The 17,353-nt window shown below is 34.7% G+C and overlaps 1 protein-coding gene across 1 annotated transcript in view; it reads left to right on the top strand.

The window, feature by feature from the left end:
* Positions 1 to 17,353, top strand: part of LOC145673417 (uncharacterized) — a 755,597-nt gene that overhangs the window by 275,935 nt on the left and 462,309 nt on the right. The window contains exons 11-12 of the mRNA XM_081743106.1: positions 1,800 to 1,972; positions 9,025 to 9,161. Coding sequence (XP_081599232.1) covers positions 1,800 to 1,972; positions 9,025 to 9,161 — 310 coding nt within the window. The remainder of the gene's footprint in view (positions 1 to 1,799; positions 1,973 to 9,024; positions 9,162 to 17,353) is intronic.

Raw genomic sequence — 17,353 nt, 5'->3', positions numbered from 1 at the left:
TCTTCCATCAACATTCACTTGCTTGCGATTACCCTGAAGGGCATAATTTTTGGACGTTAAACTGATTGATTTTCATTTTACAATTTTGAGTTTCTATTTCACGTTTTCTCCTACAAATGCAACAACACACTTATATAATATATAAAAAAATAACTTCGGTATAGTTATTGGACGATAAACATCACACTATAACGATTAATTACTGAAACTGGAAAACTAATGATTGAAATAAACTAATTTATTAAATGCCACAGTTCAGAACCATTAACATCATAGGACAGACTACATTTATGTTGTTAGTAGTAATGAACACGCAAATACAATTAATTTCATCTTCAAACCACACTTTGCCGACTCCGTTGTTGTGTGCATAAAATGAATTAAAATGAAAATATTATCAGTAAAAATTGATCTGAAATTAAATCACAATTCATAAAAGCCTTGGCAGCCGCACGAATTGGCTTGGTGGGCCGATTCTTGGACAGATCTCTTATAGATATTTCTTCTATATTACCCTGGGTTCGCTATGCGATTAAAGAAGACACACAGCAATTGAAAATGAAATAAAAGTATATGGTTTACTTGTATAATAAATATCGATACAAAATATAGTAAAAGTTAATCACAAATAAGAAGTAGTCGCTGGTTGGTTCGAATTCAGGCCAACTTAATTACTGTGGTTGTAATTTAAAATATGTTCTTTGTGGTTATATGCTATAAGAGCCTATGTGCTGCACAGCGTGATCATTATTCTTAAATGTTACACATCTATGGTGGTTCGTCTTATAAAGGGGTCTAAAATTCTTTGGGTCCTTTGTTTTCTGGTTTTTACATTATTAAGCTATGCAGTATATATTTTAAATCATATCAATATATATAATTTTGATGACAAATTCCAATGGCAAATATTGTTTTCACAAAATGCTGGTGAGCTATGCACTATCTATCTAAATCACGTGTCCTAAATGAGAGTGTTCCAAAGCGAAAAAAACTGTCCAGATCTGAACATTGTCTTGATTTATGTCTTATCATCATACTACTAAACTGCCACACTAGAACGAATATTCAACTTATGTAACTCGCATCAGACTTATTATCACAATAGACTAATCCAGGTGGTGGTCGATTCCGAAGTCACTTCGCCGTACGGGCTGATGAGGTGCTGACAGAGTCTTGGAGTCACTTTCACCGTAAGGCTAATCCAGGTGCTGATACGATTCCGGAGTTACTTTCGTCATACAGTCTAATCCAGGTGCTGATAGAATTCCGAATCACTTTCGCCCTATAGTCCTTACGTGGTAATCTTCTTCAACGCTGCGCGATTCTCGTAATTGAAGCTTCTCTAGTATTACCTTCGCCAATATTTTGCCATGGGTTCTGCGGTCTGTTATTCCTCTGGACACTGTTTCTCGCGACACACGAAGTTCACCTTAGATACTGCGCCAACTAACCGGCCACCCACAATTTGGTCTTTTTGAAACGCTGTGAGATTTTTGCATTATCACCATCTGCTCGATTCAACACACCTCAAACTTACCAGAGACGATTACCTAACACATCGGTAACAAAGATCAGGCGCTGCACATCCTCATTGTTATAACCTTACACACCTTAGGTATTGCAAACTACTGCTGTTCCCATTATTTTCATAATTAAATATATTATATTTTGTTACCATAAGCTGTAAAATAAAGCATGGGTTACAATGTACCAGTTAGTACTCTACTGTATTTTTTTTTTGTGAAATTTGATTCTCGTCTAACTATTGGTGCTAAACTACTATTTTTCTGTCTATTCAGGGGTGATAGTTAACCCAGCAAAAATACTACAACATCGGATACGAGATGTTTTCTTTATATTGGATGTGATATCGGTGTTACCATTAGAAATATTACTTGGAGTAGTAACGAACAACGAAGTTTATCGATATGTTTCTGTTCTAAAGCTGAATAGAGTATTGAAAATGTGGAAAGTAAGTATTAAATAAGTGAGTAATTCATTTTACAATTATAGCCAAACGTATAAGTTAAGTTTACTCAAAATGAATAGCCAAAATTTACTCTCTCTCAAAATCTATCCGTTGATCTCAAAATCTTCTAGTCATATTAATTATTAAAATGCCTATTTCGGTTCTTCTTTTGGAGAGGTGCACCATATGCTGTAACGGATATGTTCTAACAAAAGAAACACTGACCAAAGCTTCAACACGCACTGCATTTTAAACTATAAAGTGTAACTGTTTCGGATATCTAATATATCCTTTCTCAGCCATTATAGATCCTTCATCAGATATAATGTTTGATAAAGGATATGCTAGATATTCGAAACCATTACACATTATAGTTTAAAATACAGTGTATGTTGAAGTTTTGGTCAGTACTTTTGTTACAATATCAAACCTAAAGCCATGGATACTATTGTTATTGATATGTTCTATTAACAATTAGTAGACTCAAATGAATATTCAATTATACTGGTCAACTTGATTTTTTTACAAAAGAATTCAATGCTGAGTCAATGCAGTTTGTCCTCCTTAATTCAAAAATGTAATCAGAAAGTTTGTATCAGGCAAGGTTTTGTTATGACAATATTTTTTTCAGCCTTATACGCGAAATGGACTTATTTTCTTGAAACATGCATGTGTATCGAATGACATAAGTCAGCCATTTATTAAAAGAAAAGGTTGACTTGGAGAATCAGATTATTGTCGAAGAATACAACTTTAATCTAGTATGAAGTTCGTTGTCATCAATTCCACAAAGAGGTGGGGTAATAGAATTTCGGTAAAATATTTTACAAATTGTATATTTTCGATCGCACAATCTTCCAATTGCTACACCTTAACAACTGGCAACATAATTTTAAACTTAAACAAATTATGGAACACACATGCCACATAAATATTTGATTTGCCCTAGGTGTACTTGTTGTACAGTACAAAAAAGTGGAAATGGATGGGGAAAAAATTATTTCTTTTTGGTGTAGGCTTGACAACAATGTAAATGTAGATAAAGGTCAGACGTGTTTAGTAGGCAGTCAATGTTGGTTGTGTACTGATTCCATCATGTTTTGTTTCTGTGTAAGTGGTGTTTTTTGTTTGTTTGTTTGTTTCGTTTCTCGTGTTGTGAAAAATAAAAACTTGTATGGTGACAAGAAAGTGTTTGAACCATACGGACAATTTCTGCTATACTTGTGGAGAACTAACCTTCAAGTCTCAGAAGCGAAATTTTATTCCACTTGTCAACAAATGTTACGAGCTTTGCTCTGGCTTTATAACTGGTGATTTAGACAAAGCATGGGGTCCGAATATATGTTGTGTGTCACGTGTCCGGCTTCTCACGATGAAAAAATGGCACACATCATATGCCTTTCGCAATTCCTATGATCTAGAAAGGACGAAAAGACCATTTCAATGATTGTTGTTTTTGCTTAACAAACATAAAAGAAATCACACTGGAAATTAAATATAGTGTTACATATCTAAATTCACCATCTGCAATGACGCCTGTATTACAATAGTGATTACAATAGTTCCAAATTATTCTCATTTCATGCCCTTAATTGATGACTGACTCCGATACAGTGCATATTATCGAAGAAATGTAAGATAAAGTGATGCTACATTTGACATTCCATCAGACTTCTACCTACTAACTCAAGCAGATCTCAATGGTCTTGTTTGGGATTTACGTTGTCTAAACAACAAGGCGAAATTTTAAGTTCGAGTTCAAAAGTTTTATTCTATTACACAAAGATACATGTTTATGCATGTATCGTAGTCGTGATAGTGGTTTCAAATTTGTTTTCTACAGAGGGCAATGTAGTACTTTTAAATAATGTTAGTGCAGTCCTGGAGGCTCTTGGACCTGAACTTCAGCCTCATAAATTGGGGTTGTTCTTCGACTCTCCGAAAATTAGTTTGAAGGTTGTACTTCTGAAAAATGGCAAGGAATTACCATGAATATCTGTGGATCATGCAGCTCACATGTAATAGAAATATGAGAATATGAAATTCTGTTACATAAACTTTAGTACACAAAGTATAACTGAAATATTTGTGCCTGTTTAAAGGTTATAGCTTCACTGTTTGACTTGCAACTTGGATACATTAAATTTAGCTGTTTTATATCTGAGTGGGACAGGAGAGGTAGTAAGATCCACTACGTTAAGTAGGAACGACTTAAATATGATAGTCTTATTCTAGGGAGCAAAACTGTGTCTCATACCCAAATGGTAAATCCCAAAGGAGGTACTTACCAACCCTGCATACCAAATTGGGCCTTATCAAGAATTTTGTAGAAAGTTTTGATTAAAAAATCTCTTGTATTCATGTATTTAAAATCTAAATTTTCCAAAGTTGCCGATGCAAAACTGAAGGAAGGAATTGGGCCACAAGCCATATCATTGTTAGATGATGCCAATTTTACAGAACCATTGAGTACCCTGGAAGACAAAGAATGGAAAGCCTTTGTAGGTATCTTTCGTAGTTTTAATTCAAAAACATTAAGCAAATAACTATCCTAAATAAACGAGTGGTCTTCTGACTTCGCACCAAGCTATGAAATGCAATATGTGTTTTAAAAGTCCAGTTCTTAGATTCTTACTTAGACTTTTTCACAGAAAATCTTGGCTCAGTAAGCAATGAACATGGCAAATGATTGCATCAGCAAATGCTTACAATGAAAAAGTGGTACCAAGGCAAATGGATCCTCAGGATGCTGTCTCAATACAGCTGGACATTGATGAAAGACACCCCAGAGGCTAAATGAAGACTCACTCTAGAAAATAATGTAAGTGCACCTTGCAGTTTTTCACTTATTTTATTTTTTAAATACGTTTATGCCTTAGTTAGATTTTCATACATAGCTTCACTTCGTTATATGCTAGGTTGTATTTCTAAGCAATAATATTTTCAATTTTGTGACGCTTGGACACAATTTACTAACTAATCTCTGCTGTTACAATACCTATTATTTTTGGCACTTACATTGTTTTCTACAGCGAGTCTCAAATATAGCCCAAAAATATTTTCAATTACTTGGGTAGGTAACAATGATGTTGACGTCTTATTTCTTTACTGTACAAGGACACCTTCGGGAAATCGAACATCTATGTAAGATATGTATCCCATAACCTGTTTAACTCTATAATTTTGTCTCCTGTTGTTAAGTTGCGGCAACTGGGGGGGATTGCACAATTGACAATGTGCATTTTCCACAAATTTTACCTAAATTGAATCACTCTCACCTCTCTATTTGAAGTAAATGACGGTAAACTTTGTATCAGGTAAAAGATTTATTCTTCAACGACAACCTGACACCTAGATCATTCTTCTACGTTAATGTACAGCTGAAACGTGGCGCTCCAAACACGGCATGATTCAAGCAAATAGATTCATTTCCAGTATAAGGTTGAAATAAATGACTGTCACAACAAAACCTTGCCTCATGGAAAAAAAATCTGAATATATTTTTAAATGAGAATAAAAACGACATTTAGACTTGTTAATATTTTGTTTTTGTGAAAGAAAAGTGAAGACCAGTGTAATTAATCAAGAAATATAAATAAATGGGACTTAAAATGTTAAGACAAATGGTATCACACAAAAAATTATAATTAAATTGATAACATACTTTGTTCCTTACTTTTAGAGAGTTCTTGGTTTTGAACTAGCAGCCTGTCTGTTTAATTATCAAAGTGTGTTTTTATTATCTCTATATATTTAATTTTGACGCGCATCAAAAGAATTTCCGTTCCTATTAATAACTACATACGTATAAGTAAGTGCTCACATGCCTCAGAACTAAACAAAAACGTTTCGCCTAAGCAATTATTAGTAAGTACACGAAGTACTATTCGAAGAACTATATCTGTATTCGCATATACTTCTGCAATACTTTCTGGGTAAAAATGTTCATACACCCATAAAGCTGCTAATATTGGCTACCATGTTTAAGGTTGCAGAGGAACAATTATTTATTTATTTACTTTGTACTTCATAAAATTACTCTCAATACAGTTTCTTTTGCTCTGTGTCCAGTTTTAATAAAAATCATATTGAACCAGCAGCGTAATTTTGGAGGGAGCACCTGTCATATGTAAGTGGAAACAAACGTTTATTGTTATATAAATGTGAATCATAATACAATATTTTCAGGATCAAACAGCAGGCGCGTGTTTACGCCGTGATCAGCCGTAAATACAAGGTCAAACTGGCCTAAGAAGTACTGTTACAAGCAAAATATTTAACACGGAGACCCCATCAGTATCCTCAATCAGGTTTCAGTGACAGTGACGATAAATATTCAACAACATCTGACAAGGAAACTATTACTGTAGAAGTTCGAACTGGGGCATAACGCTGCGGCAGCAACCAAAATCATTTGTCATGAGAAAGGCGAAGATGCAATGAATCACAGTACAGCATCTCGTTCGTTCAAAATTTTTCGTCGAAGATCAGCCAAGTTCCAGCCTACCCAGGGTAAGAGATTCTGATAATGTGAGATCACAAAATTGCATTGAGGAAAATCTATCCACCAGTAGACGGCGATTGTCAAATCACCTTGGCGTGTGCCAGTCCACTGTAGTGAGTTGCCCTAGGGAACTGAGAAAACTCATCAAGAGCATCTGACATGAGTTGACCCTAGCTCAGGGCCAGAGGAGAATGGATATTTGCCGACAGGTTTTGCAAAATTGAAGTGATGTGACTTTCCTGAAACAGACTGTTATATGCGACGAAATTTTTTTCGAATCCAATGTTTAAAAACAGTAGTGAGGAAGAAACAACTTCATGAACAGTTCTCAAACATTCATAAAGTTCTACCTTTGTGTGGTGGAACCACAATGGGGTAATTCATTTCAGGTTTGTCTATTAATAGTGTTACCATCAATGCTGACCTTATTCCGAACAGTTGGAGCGAATGTATGCTGCACTAAGCCAAAATATCCTACATTGGTGAATGGAAAGCGCGCCCTGTTGCAACAGAATAACGAAAAGCCACAGTCGACTCGAAAAACGCAATAGGAAATTCAGGAACCTGATGGCACTGAAACCACATTTGACATATAGTCCTAACCTTGTCCCTTCAGATTACTACTTGTTTCTGCCGATTGCACAATTCCAAAAAAATCACAATGGTTCATTAGCCAGCAGGAGAGGGAAACAACAGTAACTAACTTCATTGCCTCTGAGGGCAGGACGTGGTATTGATGTGGAATCGAGGATCTGATGGGAAGGCGGCAGCGAACAGTCTAACACTAGGGGTATACTTTGAGTTTTAGCCTACTTTCATTCTTCTGTAATAGATACAGTTATATGTACCTGATTATTGCAAGGCTTATGACTCTTCCTTGCAATATTGATGAAAATGTGTATAAGTATATTGACTGTTTCAAATCAACACTAACTAATTTTGGATTTGATTCCTGGCATCAAGATAAGACAGAATGTTTAGACCAACAGAGTGTAAAAACGATTCTTTTCGGCGCTATTATCAACCGAAATTTTGCCGGAAAATTGAAAATGTAGCAAAACGTCGAAAATGGAATGTCGGATAGAAGTCGGATAAAGGGAATGCCTGTTATTTTTAGTCGTAGATTTCATCAATTCACAATTGTATGTGATGGTAGGCCACCCTAAGGGTTTGCAGGGAAGTGACAATAATAGCGGGTGATAGAAAAATCCGAAAATTCTATTTGACAGGAAGTTTTCTGCTCTTTTAGATTAGCCCACTTCACTCTATTTCTAAAATTAGTCATTTTTAAAATCGAAATTATCTAAAAGAAATGAGTGAAGGTGTCTCTTCAACTGACATTGATCTAAAATGGCAGCCCTAATAGAAGGACTTGAATATGTTCATGAAGAAAATTATCACAACGATTCTATGAAGAAAATAATTCTACAAATTGTGTTTACTAGCAGAATTTCACCGAATTCTAATCGATTTGACTTTATCTGACTATTAACATATAGAGGGCTTTTTTTCTATCAACATCTGTTAAACAGCCAGAGGAGAACCACTTTTCATAGCGAAACGGGATTAAGACAAAGCCGTTCATTGGATGTCTTCCTCCTCTTCACTTCATAGACAGACCCTTCCATTCAATAATTGTGGACTAACGAGATTGGATACATATTGAGTGCAATCGAAGAGTGCGCCAAGTGTGAACTACATCATGTAATTCGATTGCCTCGGACGGAAGGGCGTAATACAGCCGCAATTCATGGTTTATTAAGTAAGGATTACGCAGGAAACTTATAAGTATGGCTGTGTGTACGATTTCTGCTGAGTTTATAGGATCGCAATCTTAATCGAACGCAATTGAAGCGCCCGTCAGGTATGAATTACATTATGTAATTCGATTACTCCGGACGAAAGGGCGTAGTACAGCTACAAGTCATCGTTAAATGAGTAAGGATTACGGCGGGAACTTACATGTAGTGGCTGTGTGCACGACTTCTGCAGAGTTTAAAGAAAGATTTAGCGATGCACGCGACGACAGCAGGTATGAGTGGGAAAAATATGGCAGCAGACGACTTTGCTAAATGTGTGAACCATATGGTTTGTGAAAGGTTTATGTGTGATTATGATTTCTGAACTGTCTGCTAGGTTCTCTGAAATTTCATGATCAGCATCTGCAGAATCCGAATTATATTTGGCGGGTGCTTCCATTGCATTCGGTATGTTTTATCGCTCTCTATTTCACAATGAATGAACGAAAAAGTCTGTTTATCTGGAGAAGGGTAACAAGTAACGCCCAGTGAACAGCTTTGTTTTGTCCTCGTTTCGTCCATCTCCCGTGTTTGTCCTCATGTGGCTTAGAAAGAAAAGTAGTTTGTACCGGTATTTGGGCACCAATTGCGATCTGATGACAAAAATTTCGCGTCCTTCATTAAGCGTTTCAGTTACAACATTTCAACAGAAAACGAGTATTTTAGGGTTTAAGAGTACTTTACATGCATTTGTTCCATTTTAACATATTATTATGTACTTATTAAGGCTATTTTCATTGTTCTTTTTACAGTTTTTCAGTTTATTTTCTGTCACACAACACCTTAGTGGAATTACTGTAATATTAAAATCATTCAAGGTGTTTAGTATTATCGTGTTAGTCATATATTGGCTGGGATGTTTTACATTCATAAGGATATGCTTCCGAGAGTAAGTAATATTCAAAAGTTAAGTATTTTTAAATTTGAACGGCTAAACCAAAAGTAGCACAAACTTCTGCCGCTATATGTATTTAAACGGGCAATGTATCCAGTGTCATTCTTTTAAGTGGATTCGTTTCTAAGCTTTTGCTGATTTCTTTAGTCTTCTGTGTCTGCAAATGGCTGACTTGAAGGAACAAACGTTCTATATTAAGACTACCGAAGGGGGCTTCGCTGAGCAAGCTTTAAAGTGTTTCCCATGGATATATTCTACACTCCAAAATGTTCAGACACTTCTAGCAGGATTAATTAATGACATATATATCAATCTTTTAAAATCTTATTCTTTTCCATTATTACTTTTTATAGAATATTATTATGTAATACATTATTCACTTATAAGTCTCATTCAGACAAATACAGACAAAGTTTCAGACAAATACAATATTTGAAAGGTATAAACCCTGCACTAAACTCTGTCACTCTAATACTTTAAACCAGATCATATTACAGTTCATAATAAAATATTTTCTTGTAAAATACGAACAAAATTATATGACTTTTTCGGAAAACTTCCCCCGAAGACAACTCACCCTAATATTACCTGTTTTGGTTATTTGTGTAAGAACTAGCTTATACAACAATTTATAATTATTAATGAAATGTACATGTGGTTATCAAATATGTATGAGCACTCATCGAAAGAATAAACTACCCATACTATTCAAAACAAACAAGTTATATTCTATCGACAGGTTATTAATGAAATATTTCTTTTTATCAAGTACGAACAAAATAGTATGAGTCGTTTTTGAGAAAATAATCTGGAAAGTCCCTCCTAAGAATAAACCACCCTTTGTATATATCTCTGAGAAACGTGACTTACATTACAATGTAAGGTTTTAATGAAATATTGATATATAAAATATGAACAAAATTGTCTGAGACCTTCTTTTAAAAAAATCGTCCAAAACTCACCGAAACCACCCCTAGTATATTTTTCATAGAAATGAGTCCTGCTATATTGTACGGTTATTAATGAAATATTTATTTATGAAATCTGAACAAAACCGCCTATGTCGTTTTCGAGAAAATCTTCCAAAAAATCACCTGTAGAATAACCACCCCTCATAGTTTTTTTTTTTAACAATTAACTTATACCACACTATAGGATCGTTAATAGTATATTCATATACGAAATATAAAGAAACTTGTTAGAGCTGTTTCGAGAAAATCATAGTTTTTAAGAAAATCGTTAGAGCGCTTTCAAAAAATCTTATTATTTTTTTAAAAAATCACTCTTTGGTGAGTTACCCTTAATTTTCGGGGTAGGTAGGAAATTTCTAGAAAGCCCTAGAAAATCCTCTAAAAATCATAAGTTTAAAATTTGGTGTGGATACGTTGAACAGTGAGCCATCTAGGGGAATGAAGATATTTACATAAGGTCAAGCGGATTGACAAACGAACAGACGGACAGATATCGGAAAATAACCTTTCCAGCCCCTAGGGATCATGAAACACGTATATCCGTTGAAACCTTGAATCCGATTTGTTTACAATGTACTGCATTTTGCTATGGCTTGACTTGTTACAACATACAGCAATTAAAACTCAGAAAGAACTCAAGTTTCTATTTCTAATGTAGACGATACTTTGGCACGAAGCAGGTATTTCTTGGTGCAGATTTTGCAAGTATGAAATGTTTTTCCCTGACATATCATCAACTTCTAATCCTATTTCTTTACCATTGGTTTTCTCAATAAAATTCATAAGTCGTTAGGTGGATTCGAAACACCTATCTTGCTTTTACCCATTTTAGTATTTCCACACGATTTACTATTCGCCTATTTTATCAGTGATTGCTATTACTTCATTAGTAGTTCATGTAGAAGGACCGTGAGTGAATTGTGTAATTTGCATTTCACTAAAACTACTTTTAACGTTTTACTCCATATGTATGTAAATCCATGTCATGATGTTGTGCTTCCAATGTCGTGTCAGATAATTTCATGACAGAAAAAAAAAAAAAAAAAAAAAAAACGGTGTTCAAGAATTCATAAATGTTAAATTTAGATTATCTCAGGGTTTGAAATCATGTTTTGGATTCATGCAGGAACATGCATTGCATTAAATTGTACACTATAAAGAAAATATGAAATTGATACATCAATCTGAGACAATATTAATTTATGCTATTGTAGACTTTAGTTTAATATAAGTCTATTTTAGAAAAGGAAAGAAACTTCAGAAAAAGAAAGAAATTTGGGTCCAATTTAAAAATAAAGATATTTTCTTATTAGTTAAATGTCCCACTGCTAAGCACTGAGGTTAAAAGAGACGGTGATAATTGGATGAATGATAATTTCAGAATGAAGAATGTGGGAAGAAACGAGAAATCTCCGAGAACACCAACCATCACAAAGTTACGGATCACATGCGCCAGAGATCGAAGCAACAAACAAAATATATTTTTCAATAAAGATTCATAATTTTGAAGGTTCTTCTCATTTTGTTTGTGTGTTTTGTTTGTGTGTGTACTAATTACACTGTTACTTGCTTAAGGACTTTCAACAAAATAAATTACAGAAATCTGTATATATAAGCTTAAATTTAAAAAAAGAAGAAAGAAGGAACATGAATTAGCCTTACGCACACCATAATTTATTAAAATTTTGGTTTATTTTGTAGTATATTATATAATATAATGTATTTTTATTGTGATATGAAGGTTATAATACTGGCATTGAAAGCGAATGCGATTTTACTTTGATTCGTGAAATCTCTTACTTTTCTAGACCCTAACAACGTACATTCGTCGCAAATTGTCCCTTCGGGACTCATGTAAAATTAATTCAAATGCAAAGTTCTTTGCGGCCCATGTGTATTGTACTAATTTTAGCGGCCCATACCGGTAATTTGCACATTATGGTCCATCATATTTCCGGAATTCAATCATACGCTATTATAATGCTCGGACACAAAATTCCTTTTAGTTTTCTTAGATGCAATTGAACACGAATGTGGGCATGCGCAAAACAAATTGGATCAAATACTGCTTCTTTGACCTGTTACCTACCACGGCAGCCATCTTGGATTCGCCATACTGGATTCAACTTTCGGTTTTTCAAATGGGAATAGGGCAAGTGATAAATCAAATTCATGTACAATTTTCTCGGAAATTCATTGGTGTAGTGGGTTTTACTGTAGCTTGTACCCTTGGGTAGGTTGTACCGTAAATTAGTACAATACGACACAATACAGAGAACTTTATATTTGAATCAATTTTATACGAATCCCGAGGGGACAGTTCATGAATGTACGACAAGTCGGATGAATCATACATTATATTAATAACATCAGGATGTTTTCAGGTATTCTTAATTTACCCTGCTGATATCGATGTTGCTTCATAAATTTCTCCTTAGTTTTGGCTGCATAGAAGGTAACAGAAAAAATGCATGTTTTGGGGACACTTGAATTGACAGGAAAGAATTAACAAATCACGTAAAGCAGATTTATTGTAGTCTATTTGTAGTTGTGATATTTCCCCTACTTTCAGCGCTTTTAAACTCGTTCTACAGCATATTAAAAATATAAATAACGTATCATATTCGCGACTTAAAATTGCAGTAATTTCCTGTATTGTAGTTATTTTGTTTATCAACAACGAAATTTTAATAATCATACTGCAAATTTATCCATTTCCATCTCTGGCTGTGACAAAAACGCAGGTAAGATGATTCAGACTTAAAGGGAACTCGTAAGAATCTAAGGTCGTTTTTATTACTTAGTCTTTGGAAGACAGTCTAGATTTTCTGTGAACAGAAGTACACCATAAGCTATAATATAATTTCCTAATTAAGCACTGAATCATAAAGTACCCCTTCCAAAATATTATTTTTTCATTTTTGAGATCACTCCAATGTACCCTTATTTCTATCTTTTAGAAACCTAACATTTAATTTATTATAATGTATAATGCAGTTCCACATTAAGGAATGAATTATAATGTATCACTTCTAAATGTGTTTTGCAATTTTTTTATCCATTAAAGGGAACAAGATGGGATTTAAAAATTTGCAGAGCTGGTCCTTTGCTAAGTCTTATAGAACGATCGGCAGCTTTTATATTACTTTTTTAAGGTAGACAAGGTGATCTCTGGTGCGTGGGGTCGATCCCCGGCCAATCAAGTTTGGGTATACAACATCGTATCTGTTAGTTTAATTGGGAAACATCCGTTTCCTCTCACATTATCATTCGACCAATTTTTCCGTCATCATTCACTTGACATAATCATCCATCTTCCTTAGCCCAAACGGCATATGCGTGGAACGTTAAAACAAAGTCTTAATCCATTTTTTATTTGTAAGGATTTCTAAATTTAATAGGTGAGCGAATGTACCCTGCACAAATATAACAGGGGCACATCATGATACCACTATCACACGAAACAGAATGGCTCCCTCTACTTACCCATATCATCGTGTACTCTAAGAGGATGTTTCATTACAGTATATGAAAATACATGAAGTTTGAAAAAAAACAACCATGTGGAGAAACCTATGGATTCGGATTTATTTATTTATTTGCATTTTTTACTTATCTAGAGAGATAAATTTCGTCATCCAAATTTGGAAAGGTATATACTAATTCTTTCAACAATTAGGAATTTTTAGTTTTTTGCGAATTCCCTAATTTAGGGAGTGAGCCACTGTACCCCTCCCGAAATTACATAAACCCGTATTCAATGAAAGCGAATGACCTCCTGTATCCACCCATACTAAAGTATACTAGTATTACAAAGAAATCACATCTTAGAGGATAAATTACAACAAAACCCACCCTCGTCGTAAAATGTATTGCTTACGTATATTTTGTCAATTATTAACCCCTGGAAACGGACATAGATCAACTAAATTTACCCGCCCATAGATAAGCTAAATTTACATAGGTTTATACTACAGTGTCCCAAAAGGAATTCAGTCCAAACCTTGATCAAGTATATTTTTTGAAATAAGAATGATGGAAACATGATTTTTGCGACAAAAGTTAGCAAAAATAGCGTTGTGTATGGAGATATTTTGAGAGTAAAACCAATGAGACAAATCGTAACGTTGAATTTTGTAATTGTTTAAATAATCAGAAGTGTAATCTTTTTTAAAAAAATCAAATTACCTATAATCAATTTGCGAGGAACAAAGAAAAAAGAATTAATCGCGGTATTTCTTAATGTAAATGTTTAGTACACATTAATATTTATCAGATGGGACAACAACTGCTTGTTGTTAACAGCATTGACAGTTGTAAACACTATTTTCTTACGCATTTAGAAAAAAAAACATTTTAAAAATAAAATAGCGCATTCTGGCAACAATGTTCGAGCAAAAGTATTATCATAGGTGTAACTCATCCTCACACATGTTGGTTACTGTGATTTATCAATAAAATAATAAATTGATTTATTTTGCAAAAATATACGATAAAAATAATTACTCACTTGTAGCTTGTAACTCGTACTGGCAATCGTATAGAATTATCTTTTTTTTTTTTTTTTTTTTGAGACTCACCAAATTTATATTGTGAGTAAATGTACACCTCCCGAAGTTTTCGAGGGGTGCATCAAGGAAACATGTCCTGCGAAATAGAATGGACCCATATATCTATCTATAGGACCATATTAAATCTAACCTCTTATCTTTGGAGATGAATCAGGTCAAACATTTCCGAAAACTTCCAATTTTTGGCAAAGTTGTACTCATACTAAAAAATTATGTGTAGTACCATGGTTCTATACCAAAGGTATACCATGGTTCTATACAATCTTACACAATTTATTAGTTTTGGCAAGTTTGAAAATGTGGGAAGTGATCCTATGTACCCTTTCCCAAATTTAAGAAGGATGGACCAGTATCAATGCCAGAAATAGAAGGGCGTCTGCTATATATCCCTGGACCTCAGGGCACAAAATAGTATTATGGTATCTTCACTACTACTTCCATTGTTGTTTCACACTGTGAAATGTAACTGATGGCCACTTTTCGGCACTAAGGTCCTCTATAAACGATAATTAGTCCAGTGTACCAGTAATCTTCCACTTTTAGAGTAAGTCCTATATTCCAAAGGAGCAGTATACTTTAGATGCTTGGAGGCAGAAACAAGTCGATGCGACTGAGGCATAGGTTAAAAATAAAGTAATCTTGATGTATTTACATATTGGCGTAGATTAGGGAGAAAAATATATAATATCCATTTCCCTGAGCTATATGTTTAAAATATCATTCTTTAGTTTTTGCGCTAAAAAATAACCTGCAAAAGCCCCATATGATATATTTTTTTTTCATAGTGACTGAGCTACTTATGAGTGGTCCCATGCCAAAACGGACTAACTAGATTTTTGATGAAATTGAAATAGAGTGGGACATTTGTGTTGAGGACTGAAGGTTCGTTACTCGCCATAGAATCCACTCATCACAACAAATTACTCCATCCCTTGCCAAACTAAAGAAGATACAAACTTAGTTCATTCTGACATGAAAAAACTCTCAGTTCACAAAATGTCACTCTATCTCAATTTCACAAATGTAGTTAGTCCGTTTTGGCATGGGATCACCCTGGTCATCCTTATATACAATTATTCGTTTTCGCATAATCTTGAATGTATACCATCAGTCATACTTCTACATAATGCAAATGCATACGAGTATAATCATACATAGATAACAAATTTCTTATGTTTCCAGCCTTCTTATCTAATTCGGCTCTACTATCTTATGTATCATACGCCGTTCTACAATCAAGTAATGAGACTGATTTTATTGTGACGAAACAGAGGATGCAATTTGTAAACCAATATTTGCTCTCGAAAGAGTAATCCCCCCATCTAAGACCTGGCAACATCGTATTGTCGGATGCCGAGCATGATATGACGCCATTACCAGCAGTTACTGAGATGTCCTCGTCATGCTAGCAGCACGGAGCAGAGAGCCAATATCAAATTATGTATTAAACTGAATAAAAGTGCCACAGAGACTGTTGATTTGATGCGGAGAGTGTATAGGGATAAGCAGGGTGCGAATTGGCGGGAGGATGCCAGGGATTTCCCCCATGACAAAAATATTTCCCCCTTGGAGAAGAAAAATTTTATCCCTGGCAGGGATAACTTTTTCCCCTTCTGGAGTATTTTTGAATGACCATGAAGATAGAAAAAGGGAACAATTCTTATTTTGTGTATCTAACCTAAATATTGCTTATTTGAGTGAAAAGTTATGAAACATATCGCATCCCAACTGTTTTGTACTCGTAAGTATAAAACAAAAACTTTATATTTCAAGTGTGTCTCTACTGGTGTCTCCCGTATCTCACTCGAAATGGGGAGGGACAAATTGCTGTGACCGAGATCCTTCAATAGTTGGATGCAAATAGCTTGCCATATTGAATTATTTCGCAGGTTTCGCTGTGCACTTTAGCCATTGTAAGTAGCTTACGATCTTCACTCGCCAAGAACAAACGACTGAATGACAAATTGGCAATACAGCCGAGGTCATTGACTTCTTTCCCCAAGCAAAGGGATGGTTTCCTCCGCAAGAGGGCGGCGGGGGTGGCTCCGAAGTATGCAAAGAAACTCGAAGAGGATGGAAAGGTCACCAAATGTTTGAGTCTGCCGTTACTCGAAAAGAACCCGTGTCACCAGATTTAGTCAAACGGATGATGATCTAGTTTCATCTACAAACATCTACATATATATATTTGTATTAAGAAGAGATTTCAATATCGAGTAGTTTTCAGTTAAGTTGAGTATGTGTTTGATAACATAGATTAAGGCAATCCAATACGATTTCATTATAAGGCTGATAAATCTAGCTTTAAGAGTAATTGTACTTACGGAAATAACTACTTTTTAGAAACTTAATAGTTGTTTGTATCTAGATCCTCTTCCCCGTTCTAATGAATGTTAAGCTACTGATTCATAGCCATCTCCAAGGAGCTTGTAAAGAGGTACTGTTGTCGGACCCGTAGGAGCATTAAGTGTTTCGAAGTCGTGGTGTCATTGCTCGGAAAACAATGAAGCGTCAGAGAACAATTTTAGATTGTTTCGACAAAAAAAGCAAAATCTCTTTTTCAAATAATTCAGAAAATAGTAACCGGAAAACGGAAGCGAAAAGTGTGGCGGTACCAAGATGACGAGTGTGCGATTAATTCAGA

The sequence above is a fragment of the Thermobia domestica genome, chromosome 16 (assembly GCF_964235325.1).
Source record: "Thermobia domestica chromosome 16, izTheDome1.hap1.1, whole genome shotgun sequence".
In the NCBI taxonomy this organism is placed as follows: Eukaryota; Metazoa; Arthropoda; class Insecta; order Zygentoma; family Lepismatidae; genus Thermobia; species Thermobia domestica.
Note: the sequence above shows the minus strand (reverse complement) of the source record. Positions and strands in the feature narration are given on the sequence as shown.